Here is a 16086-nt window from a genome sequence, read left to right as displayed (position 1 = left end):
ACGTGGCTAAATTCATTTCCCTACTCTATCCACACTCCAAGCTAAATCAATCCTTACACTCCTTTGTTTTCCATATTCCTTCCTATCCTGCTGAACTCCCTGAAAAATACACTCTCTCAGGTCCCTTGCCTTCCTTTCAAAATAAACCTGGGGAAACACGTTATAGCATTCCCTTCCACCCCTGCAGTCACTCCGCTGTGAGCCAGGGAGAGAAGACAAAGCTTTAGCCTGGAGGGCCACACTACTTGGCCTATTTCTGAAACGCTGCATCAGCAACCAACAAGCAAGTTACAGAACCTGTTGTGACAAGGAGAGACTTGTCAAAGGAGAGGGTGCGTCTAAGCCTTATACATGCCTCAGTGAAAATGAACACTAGACTCAAAAATAAATCACATCTACGTCCAAACTCAGTAGTTCACCACATATACACACTCAATAAAGCTGCTATGACTTATTTTCAGAAGAGTACACCATAAAATTTCCTACTGCAAAGGAAGCTCAAAGTTTTTACCCCACTGATATACTAAGCCAAAGATGCCATTATATTATTAACTAAACAATCACTCCTTTCCCAGTTACTAACTTTTGTGGAACACAAAATATAATTTTATAGTATGACTATTTTCAAAGGCTCAAAACTATTCATTTCTAAACTAGAGGGGAAATATACCATTTATAAAAGAGTTAGCAAAAATATCTAGAAAGTTCTCTTTGGTCATAAAAGAATTTGTCCAGTTAAATACAATTATATTAAAATTTATAAACATATACAAATGTATATATGATTATACTCTGTAAAAATTCTAATCAGTATTTCAAAATCTGTCAAGAGAAAAAATTTCAAATTAATTCTTCAAAAACTCTTCCAAGTCATCTTTAGATCACACATCTCATGGAACATTAAAAAATAAACTATGAGGAAAACTGATACAAAGTCAAAAATTTCAAATCTGAATATCTCAAAGAGAAGGCTTGTTTTTAACCAACCAAATACCAAGAAAAATAATGATTTAAAAAAACACATCCATATTTAAAAAACGCATCAATACATTTATAGAAACAACTGACACAGACACATACCAAGTGTCATATGCCTATAGAAGTTATCTTGTTAAAATCCATAATACAATTTGGTATATTCACAATTCTTTAATCTTATTTAAGAGGTAAAATCTGAAAGGGAGGTAAGGAAACAGCCCAAAGTGTTATGACCTGGAGGAGGAAATGGCAACCCACTCCAGTATTCTTGCCTGGAGAATCCCACAGAGGAGCCTGGCAGGCTCCATAGGGTCGCACAGAGTCAGACACGACTGAAGTGACTTTAGCACGCATGCACAAAAGTGTTATGAAAGTATCCCAAACGCTTTTACAACACAAACTCCTACTCCACAGAACCCAAGAAACTGGTAAAGAGCAGGGAGCACAAAGGCCTGAAGTGAGAGGACACAAACTAAAGAAGGCACGATTACAGACACAGGGACACCAGTGCAAATCATGCAGTACAACAGGCCAAAAGCAAGGCTCTGCTAATCAAATGGTTAAAACCACAGCACAGTTTGTGGTTATAATGAAACCTGGGGACAGATGATTCACAGATCACAACGAAACAATCCACAAGTCAGCTCTCCTCAGGCTGGGGGAGAGCACCGCCCCATGGCTTCAGCCTCCGCAGGCCTTCCCCTCAGCGGGTCAGAAACCCTAGAAGAGCCCACTCAAGGAGGGTGCTCACCCTGAGACCAGCAGGTCAACACTGCAGATTCCTTGGGAAAACCCACACGGCAAGAGCTGCCTGACCTGAACCTGCAAAGAAATGAAAGGCTCTCCCAAGGAAGCAGAATCAGCATTTTGGAAGAGCAACATTCACTGCAAGCTGTGGGGCAAAGCCCAGGTTGGCCCTGGTTCTTTCAACAAATCAGAGCATGCATTCACCATTAGGGGACGCGGACACACAGCCCCATGACAAAGAGAAAACCAAAACACCAACTAGAAAACACCCAAACCCCAAAGCATGACACAACCATGGGCTTTTTCAAAGAGCACTACAGTTTTTTGCAACGAGTTAGTCACACACAACATGTTATCCTGCTTTCCACAGATAAGAATAGTTAGCCTCAGAAAGCACCATCAGCCTTGCAAAATGGCAGACCTCAAGCTAGGACCTGGGGCTCTCAAATCTCACACACTTTAAGAAAGTAGTGAGTTTGGGAATCTCCTGCAAGTCACATCTATCTCTGCTTTATTGACTATGCCAAAGCCTTTGACTGTGTAGATCACAAGAAACTGTGGAAAATTCTGAAGGAGATGGGAATTCCAGACCACCTGGTCTGCCTCTTGAGAAACCTGTATGCAGGTCAGAAAGCAACAGTTAGAACTGGACATGGAACAACAGACTGGTTCCAAATAGGAAAAGGAGTATGTCAAGGCTGTCTATTGTCACCCTGCTTATTTAACTTATATGCAGAGTACATCATGAGAAACGCTGGGCTGGAAGAAGCACAAGCTGGAATCAAGATTGCCAGGAGAAATATCAATAACCTCAGATATGCAGATGACATCACCCTTATGGCAGAAAGTGAAGAACTAAAGAGCCTCTTGATGAAAGTGAAAGAGGAGAGTGAAAAAGTTGGCTTAAAGCTCAACATTCAGAAAACTAAGATCATGGCATCTAGTCCCAACACCTCATGGCAAATAGATGGGGAAACAGTGGAAACAGTGGCTGACTTTATTTTTTAGGGCTCCAAAATCACTGCAGATGGTGATTGCAGCCATGAAATTAAAAGACACTTACTCCTTGGAAGGAAAGTTATGACCAACCTAGACAGCATATCAAAAAGCAGAGATGTTACTTTGCGAACAAAGGTCCGTCTAGTCAAGGCTATGGTTTTTCCAGTAGTCACGTATGGATGTGAGAGCTGGACGGTGAAGAAAGCTGAGCGACGAAGAATTGATGCTTTTCAACTGTGGTGTTGGAGAAGACTCTTGAGAGTCCCTTGGACTGCAAGGAGTCCAAGGATCCAACCAGTCCATCCTACAGGAGATCAGTCCTGGGTGTTCATTGGAAGGACTGATGTTGAAGCTGAAACTCCAATACTTTGGCCACCTGAAAGAGCTGACTCATTTGAAAAGACCCTGATGCTGGAAAAGATTGAGGGCAGGAGGAGAAGGGGACGGCAGAGGATGAAATGGTTGGATGGCATCACCAACTCAATGGACATGTGTTTGGGTGGACTCCGGCAGTTGGTGACGGACAGGGAGGCCTGGCATGCTGCAGTTCATGGGGTCGCAAAGAGTCGGACATGACTGAGCAACTGAACTGAACTGCAAGTCACAGACGTTTGAGAAGTACAGGGCAGACTGGATCAGTGTGATGAACAGGGCGCAAATAAACTCTTGATCCAGGTGAGTTCTGTGTTCTCACTTTCTTAACACAGAAATGTAATTTCAATCCAAGTGCCAGAATGAAAAAAAAGTGAGAACTTTCCTATGATTCATCATTTAAGTTTATGATCACAGGGAATTTACGGGTAACTTAGCCATAAGAGGCCTCAGTTTGTAGCAGAGGTGATAAGTAAATAGTAAGCTTTTATCTACAAGTTTCAAAGTCCTTGGAACTGGCTGAAATAAAAACTGCAAGGGACTTTAAGAATGAGCAGGAAACGACAGGTGTTGAGCATGGGAGCTCAGCTGTCAACTGGACAGGAGTGGTCAGGGAGGAGGTGAAGGAGGGTGGCAGAAACTATAATCAATCCTGTGAAACAAAGCCTTGCAAATTAAATACAAAAAGGAAACAGAACCTCACAAACCTAACAGTGCTACTATGTGCTGATACCCAAATAAATTCAGTCACTAGCCTGACTCCAGGCCCGAACTGCTTTTCCTACAAGTAATTTTACAGACAACTTTCCCACTCTCTCTTGTCTTTCTCTTGAGTTTCTATCTCTACGTGGATTTTCTGGGATCATACAAATCTACAACATTTCTAACCAGCCAGGATGCTTCAAACAAGGTAAGAAGATAAACAATAAGCCAGGGGAAATGTATGTCAAAAAGTAACCTGAATATACAAAGACCGTATGCAGATCAATGCCCATTAGTTAAATGGACAAAAAACACAAACAGGAAAAAGCACAAACGAACAGTATACACACACAAAGACGTTCACTCAGCTGGTAATTCAATAAACGGAAATGAGAATTACAATGGGATGTGACTTTTCACCTATCTGATTGGCAGAGGGGAAAGTGGCTATCAAACTCCCAGTGGAGGAGTGTGGAGGATGGAGCACTCCATGCAGTGCCGGAGTCAGTGGGAAGAGGGAAACCCTTTAGGGACAGCAGTTTGGCAACATGTATAAAAGCCTTGAAAATCACATGCCTGGTGACTGGTGGGTGATCTCACTTCACTTCTAGGACTTCGGCCTAAAGAAGATAATCGCATCCTCGCTATGAACTGTGATCCATTAAGAACTGGAAGTGTCCATTCAAATGTCCTGTTTCCGTCATCCCAAGACCAGGAAGTCCTTTTGTCATGAGAAGGATCAGATTAACATGAGTGTACAATGTGTAAGCTAACTGCTTCCTTGGTCAAGTGTTTTCTTGTTTCACAAATTTAATTTCAGTTCAAGCACCAGAAAGATAAGCATGAGGTCTTTTAAAAGTAATTTAAATGGCCCTATTCCTTTCTTGGGATTTCCTGGTGGCTCAGCGGTAAAGAATCTGCCTGCAATGCAGGAGGCCCGAGTTTGATCCCTGGATCGGCAAGATCCCTTGGAGAAGAGAATGGCTACCCACTCCAGGATTTTTGCCTAGGACACCCCACACACAGAGGAGCCTAGCGGACTAGAGTCCATGGGGTCTAAAAGAGCTGAACACAACTTAGTGACTAAACAATAATAACAATGATTGCTTCCCTTAATGTTTTTATACTAAATTTAAGCCCTCTACTTAAAAACGTGTTCATTATTCATACACAGGTTTGCATATCAGTCAAAACAGACCCAGTATCATGTAAGATCTGATTGCAACATCAGGGTCCAGCACATCTCTCCAACACCAGTGTGCCTTTTCTGCAAAAAGAGAGGGAGGCCATCTCTGGAGCTTCATGTTCCTGTCCTCCAATGCAGACTGCAGACGGCAGGGGGTCCCACCTGGCTCTCAGTCAGAGCTCCATAAAGGGAGTGATCATTGTTCCTGTTGCCGACAATAGCTGCTCCTGCTTTCTGTGGGTTCCAGGGGTTCTACAGCCCCAACATAACTACCATCCAGGCATTTTACCTAATTTGCTACTGAACCACATCACATCATCAGCATTTGTAAAACAAAATGCCCAATACAGAGGGATCATATCATTATAGGATTAACAAGACTCCAACTTGTAAGCACTGCCCAGTAAGAACAGATCTAAGGAGGTGAAGTAGAAGAATTCTCCAAGCTGTCCTGTCTATCAGACATGCTTATTTCTGCCCCCACCACAGAAAAACACTTCCTATTTTCCAATGCCAGGCTCTCTCGTGGCCTCTAGCGTGCTGTGTCTGTTCGTAACAACCATCACCAAGCATCCCAGGTTCAGCCTCTCAGATTACAGACTGCACCTGCTGCCAATCAAAAATAGCCAGACCTTGATTCCCTCCACTCCCCATTCCCTCAATTTCTGTCCAGGCACTGAGGTCTGTCAGGCATAACATGTAATGTGTCAGTTTAATAAATTCTACAGTTCAACTAAATATTATATTGATGTAATTGTCACATTCAGGAGTGCTCATTTAGAAACCTAAAATAGTCTGTGATTTAGTTTCAATACTAGTGTCAAAAGACTCCTGAGATGCTTTTATGATTTACAGGGACATGATCTAAGGTATCAAACCTATACTAACCCCTAGGAAAAAACATCCATTTGAAATTTGAAGAGTATATCTTCTTTACTTATAGGAGCAAGTTGATATCTTCCTAACTTTTACCTAATTTATCCTCTCAGTTTATAAAGGCATATGCCTTAAGGCCATCTATTTCTAATAAATGTCCAATAAAATGAAAAATAGAAATTCAGAATTATAGCACTATCTTTTGTAACTGCTATTATGGGGGTGATACTGAACTTCAACAAGTTTTGAAGGGGTTCAGAATCTGCCACTGTGGCCTAAAAGTTATTTTAAGCTGAAGGCATTTGAGTTCCTAAAATCTCTGCCTAAAAACAGAGCCTCTCAAAAGAACTCAATTGTCATAAATCCCCTTTCAAAAGCAACCTGAGTACCTTTTACCATCAGAAATAAGTCTCCACACCACACCTAAACACACACTGTCACAAAATGATCATCACCCGTGTCTTCTTTTAGGGCCCACTGAGCTCTTCAAAAATTCGTTTGTTTTCCTATAGGCACCCTTTCTCCCTCTCCCCTACTCTTACTAAGAAGCCACTCGCTTTCCTAGAAGAACCCTTCTCCCCTCCCCATCTCTTATTAAGATAGTATATAAGCCACAAATTCTAACCACCCCTTTGAGTCACATTTTTGTCTGTGAGTAAATCTGTCTTTTCTCTTGCTACTCTGTCAGTTTAATTTGCAAGCCCCAAAATCGTGAACCTAAGAGGGGAGAAGAAAAGTTTTTACTTCCTTGACAATCAGTGAAGTATCAATACACTGCACTATATGTGTACATATGAAAACCATGCAAACATTCTTATTAATCTAAACAATGATATGATTAACATTTAACACCTCCTTTTTAGGAAAGTGTTCACTTTTCTTTAAACTTCCTCTTAATATCTTTCTTGTTTCTAACTTTTAGATTGCTTTCAAGTACTATCCTCCTAAGTATAATTTAGCAGAAATAATTTGGTTTTCTATCCACTTCTGATAAATCAGAACATACAATTAAGAATTAGAAATGCTACTTATTTTTTGCCAGTTTACAAAAACCTCTCAAGTACAACTGAGCTAAAGCATCCTGTTGATTAAATAAAGCAAGCTACTATTTCACCAACCACTGAGAAATAGAGGCTTTCTGAAACGCACGAACTTAAAAACAGTTATTTTGTATAAAATAATGACATCTCCCTCACCAGAGTTTATTGTTTTACAACTGATTCAATGAAGATAAAAAATAAAATGACAAATATAATTAGTCCAACCTAGAGATAGACACTTTCTGTCAGGATGTGAAAAATAAACCATAGCGACAGCCCCTCCATCCAGAGGAAGCCCTTCGGCTCATATGGTACCCAGCCCTCCCTTGGCGTCAGGTTCTCTGAAGTTCACCTCAATTAGCTAACCTCCCATGGCTAACAGAGCATCAGGATGCTGGTGCCTACAATTAAGAGAGACTTTTCCTTGGGGCTGTCACACTTTCATCTTGCTCCGCAGAAAAGCAGTGTGTGCCGTGTGCCCACTACTTTACTAAAAAATCACAATCAACGGTCAGCGGCAGGCTGGACCACCAAACCATGATTAGCGGTAATAAAAGAAAGAATGCCGAAAGATACCCATGATGTTAAAATAAACAACAACTTTACAAGCTTGCCAACCTATGATTACTGCCCCTCGCAGGCTCAACCAATCATGTCTTTGCTTATAAACCTCAGGGATGGTTCTGTACTGGCAACAAAGCATCCAGAGTCGACCGTCTGGACCCACTTCCTTTCCACCACCGAGCCTCACACCAGCCACGAGCGACTACAGCAGCAACCAGAACTCAAGGCTCTCGCCCTCCTCCCCCAGCCACCCCCGAAACACCCTTCCTCTGCTTTCAGAGCTAACTGCTTCTCTTCCTCCAAGACTCAGCTCAAAGGTCCCCTCTTGCAGGAAACAAATCCTTTCTTGTACTGGGCACCTATGAGCATCACCCCTGACGTGTACATGTCTCTCTCCCAGGTTCACCATGAGCCTGTGGGGGTGCAGATTCTGGTGTCTCCACGTACAACTCAATGTTACACTCCCAGTCATAAAAGACAGCAGGCACATAACAAGTGTTTAGTAAATGCATGAGTGCACAGATGAACAAAATAGTGAATGAGCAAACAAACAAACACAGGAGCTAACGAATGAACTTTCAAGCTGCTGCCTGGAGAGAGGAAAGGGTCTTTTAATTCTTAATAATACTAAGCCCCAGCTGACCCCCAAAGAACACCCGGAGCACCTCACCTCCTCTGAATTACTCTTCACTTTCATGTGTTCAGAGAAGGAAATGGCAATCCACTCCAGTATTCTTGCCTGGAGAATCCCATGGACTGAGGAACCTGGCAGTCTACAGTCCATGGGGTCGTAAAAGTCAGACACACACACACAAAAAAGTCAGACACGATTTAGCAACTAAACCATCACCTATACTGAAGAAGTCCCTGGAGAAGGAAATGGCAACCCACTCCAGTATTCTTGCCTGGAGAATCCCATGGACGGAGGAGCCTGGTGGACTATAGTCCACAGGGTCGCAAAGAGTCGGACACGACTGAGTAACTAACTTAACTTTATGTGTTCAGTTCATTTGCCCATGTCCTCAGACACAAGGCCCAGTTTTAATCCAATACGTGACCACCTCACAAGTTCCTGCTCCTCATTCCATAGCTGCCTTTGTGTAGCACATGCAATAACCTACTCTCATTCATTTCCATAAAGACTCACAACTAAGCCATAAGCCCCCAGGGCCTGATTCTTTTGTCCTTGTAATCCCAGAGCCTAACACAGTGCCTGACAAATAGCAGGCGCTCAATACATATTAGATGGATCAACGAACGAATGAAGAAAGGAAGAGGAAACCGTTTTCACAGTTTGCTTTTTACTTTTTTCTTTTGGCTAAATCCTCTGATTTTTCCAGGTAAGCTATAGAAAAAGAGAGGTGATAAGGGAAAAATAGAAAATCGTGTATAGTCAAATCAATGCCTGAATAAAAATCTGTATGATACCACAGTCTTTTTATACATTAAGAAATCAGCTTATTGTCTCTCAGTGTCTGTTCTCAACAGAATAGTTTAACAAGTTTTGTAACTGGATAAGGCTGAACAAATCACAAAACTTATAAAAGACATTGTTAATAGTGTTCATATCTGCCAGGCCCTATGCCAAGATCTTTCACATATACCGTTTTTCTTAATCTGCAAAAACACTCCAAAGGGTTGTGTTCAAACAGTTGAGGCTGAGAGAGGTTAGGTCACTTTGCCCTTAAGTTGTGGCACCTTGGGTTACACCCAGGTCTGTTCAAACACCACGTTTTGACTAAAACTTACAAAAAAATTCTACGGCTTATTTTTTTAAGACCAGAATAACAGTGCAGAAAGAATTTCAAAAGCTTATGCTTGCATCCTCACTAATGATTGTGCATGCATGTTCAATCCCTGAGTCGTGTCTGACTCTTTGTGATTCCAGGGACTATCACCAGTTACTAAGACACCATTTACCATTATTAGGTATTTTGTTGAATCCTTGTTAGCCACCAGATCACTAAAAAGCACAGGAGAAATAAATGCAGCCTTGGAAAATACCCCTAAGTATGGCAGCATCTGCCCCAGGCTCTGAATCCAAACAGGGCCTTCCTATTGCTGATACATTTGGGGAGTACCAGCAATTCTCCAGCACACCTTTAAAACAGTAAGAACTAGAAACTGAAGAGGCCGGGGGAAAAGAGCACTCTGACCACAGTGAAGTTAAAATGGTACAACCTTTCCATAGGGCAATCTGCAGGCATGTGTTAAAAGTCATAACAAAGGGCATATTCTTGGACATAGCAAGTCTACGGGTAATAGTTTATCCTAAAGAAGTAACTGAATAATGCTTAGAGATGTACAAGTAAGAACTTAAAGATCAAACAAGAGCAGAATGATCAGTTTATCCAAGATGCAGACACACAATGGTATACTATGCAATCATTAAAAACAGTGATGTACCTGTACTTACTACTCTGCTGAAATGTCCACAGAAGCTCTACAGCTAACAGTTGTCACCCACCTCCCAGATCATTCTCTCTTCCTGGGGGCACCCCATGTCCAGTGACCAACCAATGTGTATGTGGGGGCGGGGGGTAGTTAAGGTCCACCCCACACGCCTCAAGGTAAGATAACTCAGGAGGGCCAGCCCACTCCAGACCTCCCTCACATCACAGCTCAGCTCCTCCCTCTGCTCAGTCTTGCTTCCCTCACTCCCTGACCAGTAACAATGCAAAGAGCACATCCAGTAAAGAGCTGGCAGGTAAACCTTTGTCTCAAAGACTATTTCCAGAATCTAAGATGAGTGGCTAACCCTTAGTAGGCTTGTATCATGTAAGTCAGCCACTATATATATATATATATATATATAAATGTATAATATTATATATTGCTGTTGTTGTTCAGTTGCTAAGTCATGTCTGACTATTTGGACCCTATGGACTTCAGCACGTCAGGTTCCTCCGTCCTCCACTATCTCCTGGAGTTTGCTCAAATTCATGTCCACTGAGTCAGTGATGCTACCTAACCAACTCATCCTCTGTCACCCTCTTCTTCTCCTGCCTTCATCTTTCCCAGCATCAGGGTCTTTTCCAATGAGTCGGCTCTTCGTATCAGGTGGCCAAAGTACTAGAGCTTAAGCATCAGCTTAATATTATGTATAGTATTATATACATTATAATAAATGCAGATCAATCACTGGGTAAACTAACCCAATCTACTACAAAGAATAATGAATGAATGGTTGAATGAATGAAGGCAAACTCAGCAACCCAGAGGTTCGGGCGGTAGTCAGGAATGAATGGAATGGTGAACCATGGTCATCCATAAAACAGAAACTTATAAAAAGGATTTGAGATTCAGGCCCATTAAAAAGTAGATACTATGACCAAGAGTTCATATATTTTTAGGCCTCAAGCAAAACCTAGTGGCCTTATAGAACCAGAATTCCAGAGTGAAACTATACATGGGTATAATCTACTGCATGATTACTAGAACCTAAAAATAATCACTGGCAAATCTTGTCCATCTACAATCAAAATGTTGCAATATGTGCAGACAGATGTTTACTATGTAGAAAGAGGACTGTGCTTCCTCATCTTTTACTCCAATCCCCACAAAAACTTCATAAACCAGTATCTGAAAATGTACTAATTAATTTCTTCTTAGGGGTACAAAGTCCTTACAATTAATATTCAACTTAACCAGGAAGCCTAACTTCAAGTGGTTTAACTTCAGCTATAACCCAGCCATGGCTTCCTCAAGGTTTCCCTAACCACCAAATCTTTTTTATAGAATCTGTAGTTATAAATAACTACTGACTAACAGTGAAAAACTAAGAACAATATTACCCTGCCCTGGTGTCCACACTGTCCAGGAAGCACAAGACATAAAACCATCCTATGAACTCCAAACAACTACAAATAAGTACTATTAACTTTAGGTGAAGTCATATAGTTTGAATGCTTGCAGATGTAGGTCACAACGGACTTGAACAGTGACAGCAAATCATTTAAAAGTTTAATAATGTAAAGGTACTACACTCTTGAAATAACTGATGTGTAATATTCATAATCACAAAATCTAATGTCACAGCTAAATAAAAAAATTGACTTAGAAATACTATGAGTTCAATTAATGTCATCCTGAAATTTAAAAATCGTGGGTTTTATCAGTTGATTGAGAGGTTGCAAGAATCAGTTGCCCCTTCCTTTAAAAATTCACCAATGCCACCTCTCCCACATCCACATTAAAAAACACATCTTTAAATGGAAAAAAAAAAAAAGAACAAAAAAGCATTTATAATTTCTTTATTTACCAATTTTGCACACAGGAGACCTCAGCATCCATGTGCAATTATCATCAACGGCAGTGAAAGATTCTTCACATTAAGGTGGATCACTCACTGAGACTTCACACCACGTCAGAATCAAGAATTTGGCATCATAAAATTCAACTCACTGGGGACTCCTTGGTGGTTCAGTGGTTAAGACTCCACCCGTGCTCCCAGTGCAGGGGGCCCAGATTCAATCCCTGGCCAGGGAACTAGATCCCACAAGCTGCAACTAAAGATCCTACACGCCCAACTGAGACATGAAACAGCCAAATATATAAATAAACAAACATTAAAAACAAAAAAAAAAAATTGCAATTCACTGCTCTAACATAAGTTTGTACCTTCTCTAAGTGTGATTATTACAATGTTTGGCCCCTTTCTTCCTTTTCTCCCCCATTCATGTAATAAAACAAGCTCCAAATCACAAATACATACCTTCACATGGATACACACAGAACTGCTAAATATACCTGAGACTGCCACTTCAGTGGAGAGCAGTAACCGGGCACCATAACCACAGCCTAAGGAAAACATGCCCTCACACCGCCTTTAGGAGGTCTTCTCTTTTGAAGAAAGAAGAAAAGGGAACAGTCAACCTGAAACTTTCAAGCAGATGCAGGGTAAACCCTCCGAGCCACCCCAGGAAGGCAAGCTCCGGAGAGGACCAGGGGTCCTTCCTTGACTGCCACCTGTCCTTTAATACTTAACACAGTACTTGTAACATGGTCAATGCTCAGTATCTTTTGAATGAGTGAATGACAGCTGTCACCCACTGATCACTTACTTTCCTTGACAAACCTGACCAAGCTTGCTACAAATGTAACCAGCCTCTAAAACAAGCCCAGGGGGTCGGGTAGAGAAGGGACACTCTGAGCTTCATGATAACTTCCTGAGGGAGCCGATACAATCAGTATAATTCTTTTTCCCGATTTTACAAGGTAGGAAATTGAGGCTCAGAACAGCTGTCCTTCCCAAGATGACAAAACTGAATGGCTGAGCAAGGAGTCTCTTCTTTCTCCTCTGCCACATCAATACCAAGATGAAGTTTAGTACAAAAAAAGGGTGGGGGGGTCCATTAAAGTGACTCAGAAGTTAAAGAAGGCGGAGACCCAGGTTTGATCCCTGGGTCAGGAAGATCCCTGGAGAAGGGAACGGCAACCCACTCAGTATTCTTGCCTGGAGAATTTCATAGAGGAACCTGGCAGGCTACAGTCCATGGGGTGGCAAAGAGTTGGACACAGATGAGCAACTACACGATTTTTCACGGGGAAAAATAAAGAACACGCCAAAGACAGTCTGGCCAAAATTTGACTTTTCAAACATTCACAAATGGGATGTTTGTTCCTGAGAGGGGGGCGGGAGGCGGACTTCCTATTTCAAAATTGCAGAGATATAGCCAATGGGGCCTAAGGTTCTGTTTCTAATAGGCTAATCTTCAGCCTCCTCTGCTCTGATCACCGTGGGGGTTCTTCTAAGAGCAGTTCACCTGTTTAAAAGTAAGTGATTTACATAAAGAAGGGCTTTGGAAGCTGAAACCTACAAGTTAAAAGTCAGATATTAAGAACCCAATCTCTCATCAAAATATACCTATATTCCCTGCCCTGAAAACCTGCTTGACCAGAGGAATTCAAAGAACTGCCCAAGTCCGAGAAAGTGTTTGCCCAGTACCCTGTAAGACTGTGTCTCTGAAGTGACAACGGCAATCCTGTGGCATCTTCACTATTCCTTAAATGCTCCCTCAAAAGGTGCATTCAGATTATTAAGCTTCCTCCTAAAATGTGAAGTCGAATTAAATAATGATTTTTTTTTTTAAACTCCGGGCTGAGAACGGAAGTCAAGTTCAGAGTCTCTTCCTTCCTCAAGCGAACAGAATTAAAGAGCACACCCCCGCCCCCTCACCCCAGCGACACACACACACACACACACACACACACACACACCCTACAGTAAAAATGTCTCGGGGCCTCTTCACCTGTGGCAATCGACACAGCAAGCCCCGGTCGGCCGGGATGTGAGGCTCCCCTTCACTCAGGGGAGGGGAAGGTGGGTGGGTGAGGGGAGCACGGGGGAGAAGGAACTGGTGCCTAAGTTTTCAATCGGACCATTCTTCTCAACTTGAGCGGCTCTTTCTTTCCTTCCTTCCTTCCTTCCCCCTGGTCGGAGGCAAACACTCGGCTTTGCCAGCGCGGGGACAACCGGCAGGGCCCGAGGGGATCGCCGCCCCGACCCGGGACCCGAAAGCCCCTCAGAGTTTGGGGCGCAGGCTGCCCGGGGCGCGCGACCGGAGAGCCGCGCGGACACAGAGCCGGGGCCGCAGATCGATCGCCGCCGCCGTGCGTGGGGACCGGGAAGGGGCAGCCGCGGCGGGGCGGAGGGGCGGGGTGAGCACTTCCTGACTCTCGCATTGTCCACGCATCGCCCGCGCCACCCTGGGCCCCGCCGCCGCCGCGCCGTCCCCGTCGGTGAGGAAGTTGGCGCTCGCCCGACCGGACCCGACTTACCGTTCTTGGCGTCGCCCGCGGCTGCAGCCCCCGCGGCGGCCGCGGCGTTGGCGGCGCCCGGCCCCGCGCCTCCCGCGCCCGCCGCGCCCCCGGTGCCGGGTGCGCCCGCCGCCGCCGCTCCGCAGCTGGCCGCCGCCGCCAGGGCCCCCCCGGCCGCCGCGCCCGCCGCGCCCGCCACTGCCAGGGCCCCGGCTCCATTTTCCTGCTCGTCCCCGCTGCTGTTGGCGCGCTTGTTTTTGCGGCCGCCTTTACTGTTTTTGGGGTTGGGCATCTCGCGAGCGTCCAGGTGCCCCGCGTCGGTGAAGGCGGCTCCCAGCGGCGCGACGCCGGGTCCGGGAGGCCGAGAACGGAGGGCGCGGGCCGGCGGCTCCGCTGGCGCCCGTCTAGCCGCGCGGCCCGCGCCGCGCCATCCCGGCTGCCGCGCCCTCCCCGGCTTCCTGGAGCCGGCGCGCGGTCACCCGAGGCTCGCAGCCGCGCGGGCGCCGCGGGATCGGGGCGCGAGCAAGACGCTCTCCAGGCAGAGGGAAAAGGCGGGTCTCGGGCTTGTTTTGATTCGGCTTCGCTGACACGCTCTGGCCCCGCCCCCTCCCGTGACGACACTGGGGATTCGGCCTGGCCGCACCCACCAGGTGACCTCACGGTGGCCTGGCCCGCCCGCGTGACGTCACGCCCCGCGCTGAGCCGGCAGCCTTGGAGTGACGTCATCGGGGCGCCCGCGCTCCGGGTCTCCGGCTGCACCTGGGCGCCTGAAGACCTACCTTCCTGAAGTGGCCCTAAACGCTAATCCAGTGGCATCTGGAGTTAGTCGGGGGCCTTCTGACCTTCATGTAATTGAGGCTTAGAACAATATGATCGGGGAAAAATAGGGGGGTGACCAGAACAGAATTGGAAAACAGAGGGTTTCTAATTAATCATCTATCAAAAGGCTCTGCCATTCAGAAACAATTGTAGATTCACTAATCAAAGAAATCGAGTCAAATTCCTAGACAATGAGAAAGGACCCAAGAGTCCGTGAATGGGAGGCCATCACAGTCTAGCGGTGAAACCGCTGGTTCAAACAGAACACACCATCCAGGGATGATACTCAACGTCTCCTGGGTCAGAGAAGCAGGCCCTACCTGGAGGGGAAACCCAATCCCCGTGGCCTGAGTTGTCCTGAAAGACCGGCGGCCACTGTTGTGAGCAGGTGGAGAGCAGAGGGCGACCCCAGTGATAAGGCAGTGACTTGAGTCGCAGGGGACCCCAGGAGCAGTTTCACGTGGCCTCTTTTTCTGCAACTCTTTTTCGGCTTTTTTGAAGACCCGCTCCTTCCCACCGTTCAGGTCTCAGCTCAAACACATCACTTCCTTCGAAATGATAGAACTGACACCCTTCCCTAAAAGGGCTATCAGAAGTACCACCTCATCCATCTCTAATTATGTTGTCAATGTATATATGTTTACTTGTTTCCTGTCTATCTGCTTCTCAAATGAAAGCTCAACATGTCGGAGATTTTATCTGTCTTGGGCACCTCAGCAAGACACCTGGCATGTATTTGTTGAATGTATATGTTAAGTTCTTTTCCCATGAACTGTGGAGGGAAAACTATGATAACTGACGATTGACAGTTCTCCCTTCCTATACAGTGTGATCTTTTTTAATTAACCCAGCTCTCCAGTAAAGAATCTTGGAACTCTGCTCAATGTTATGTGGCAATCTGGATGGGAGGGGAGTACGGGGAAGAATGGATTTATCTGTATGTATGGCTGAGTCCCTTTGCTGTCCACCTGAAACTACCACGACATTTTTAATTGGCTATACTCTAATACAAAATAAAAAGGGTTTAGTTTTTTTTAACTTTTA

General features: G+C 44.6%; 1 protein-coding gene across 2 annotated transcripts in view; it reads right to left on the bottom strand.

Moving 5' to 3' along the window:
* Nucleotides 1–14618, bottom strand: part of HECA (hdc homolog, cell cycle regulator) — a 43181-nt gene extending 28563 nt beyond the window's left edge. Inside the window, exon 1 of one of the 2 annotated variants that reach the window (XM_061130270.1) lies at nucleotides 14245–14618. In XM_061130270.1, coding sequence (XP_060986253.1) covers nucleotides 14245–14515 — 271 coding nt within the window. In that variant the 5' untranslated portion in view covers nucleotides 14516–14618. Of the gene's footprint in view, nucleotides 1–11725; nucleotides 11769–14244 lie in introns of those variants that run through there. The other variant, XM_061130271.1, reaches the window with a different exon arrangement.
* Between the last annotated feature and the right edge of the window lie 1468 nt (nucleotides 14619–16086).

Source organism: Dama dama, chromosome 26 (assembly GCF_033118175.1).
Source record: "Dama dama isolate Ldn47 chromosome 26, ASM3311817v1, whole genome shotgun sequence".
In the NCBI taxonomy this organism is placed as follows: domain Eukaryota; kingdom Metazoa; phylum Chordata; class Mammalia; order Artiodactyla; family Cervidae; genus Dama; species Dama dama.
This window is presented reverse-complemented; position numbering and strand designations above follow the sequence as displayed.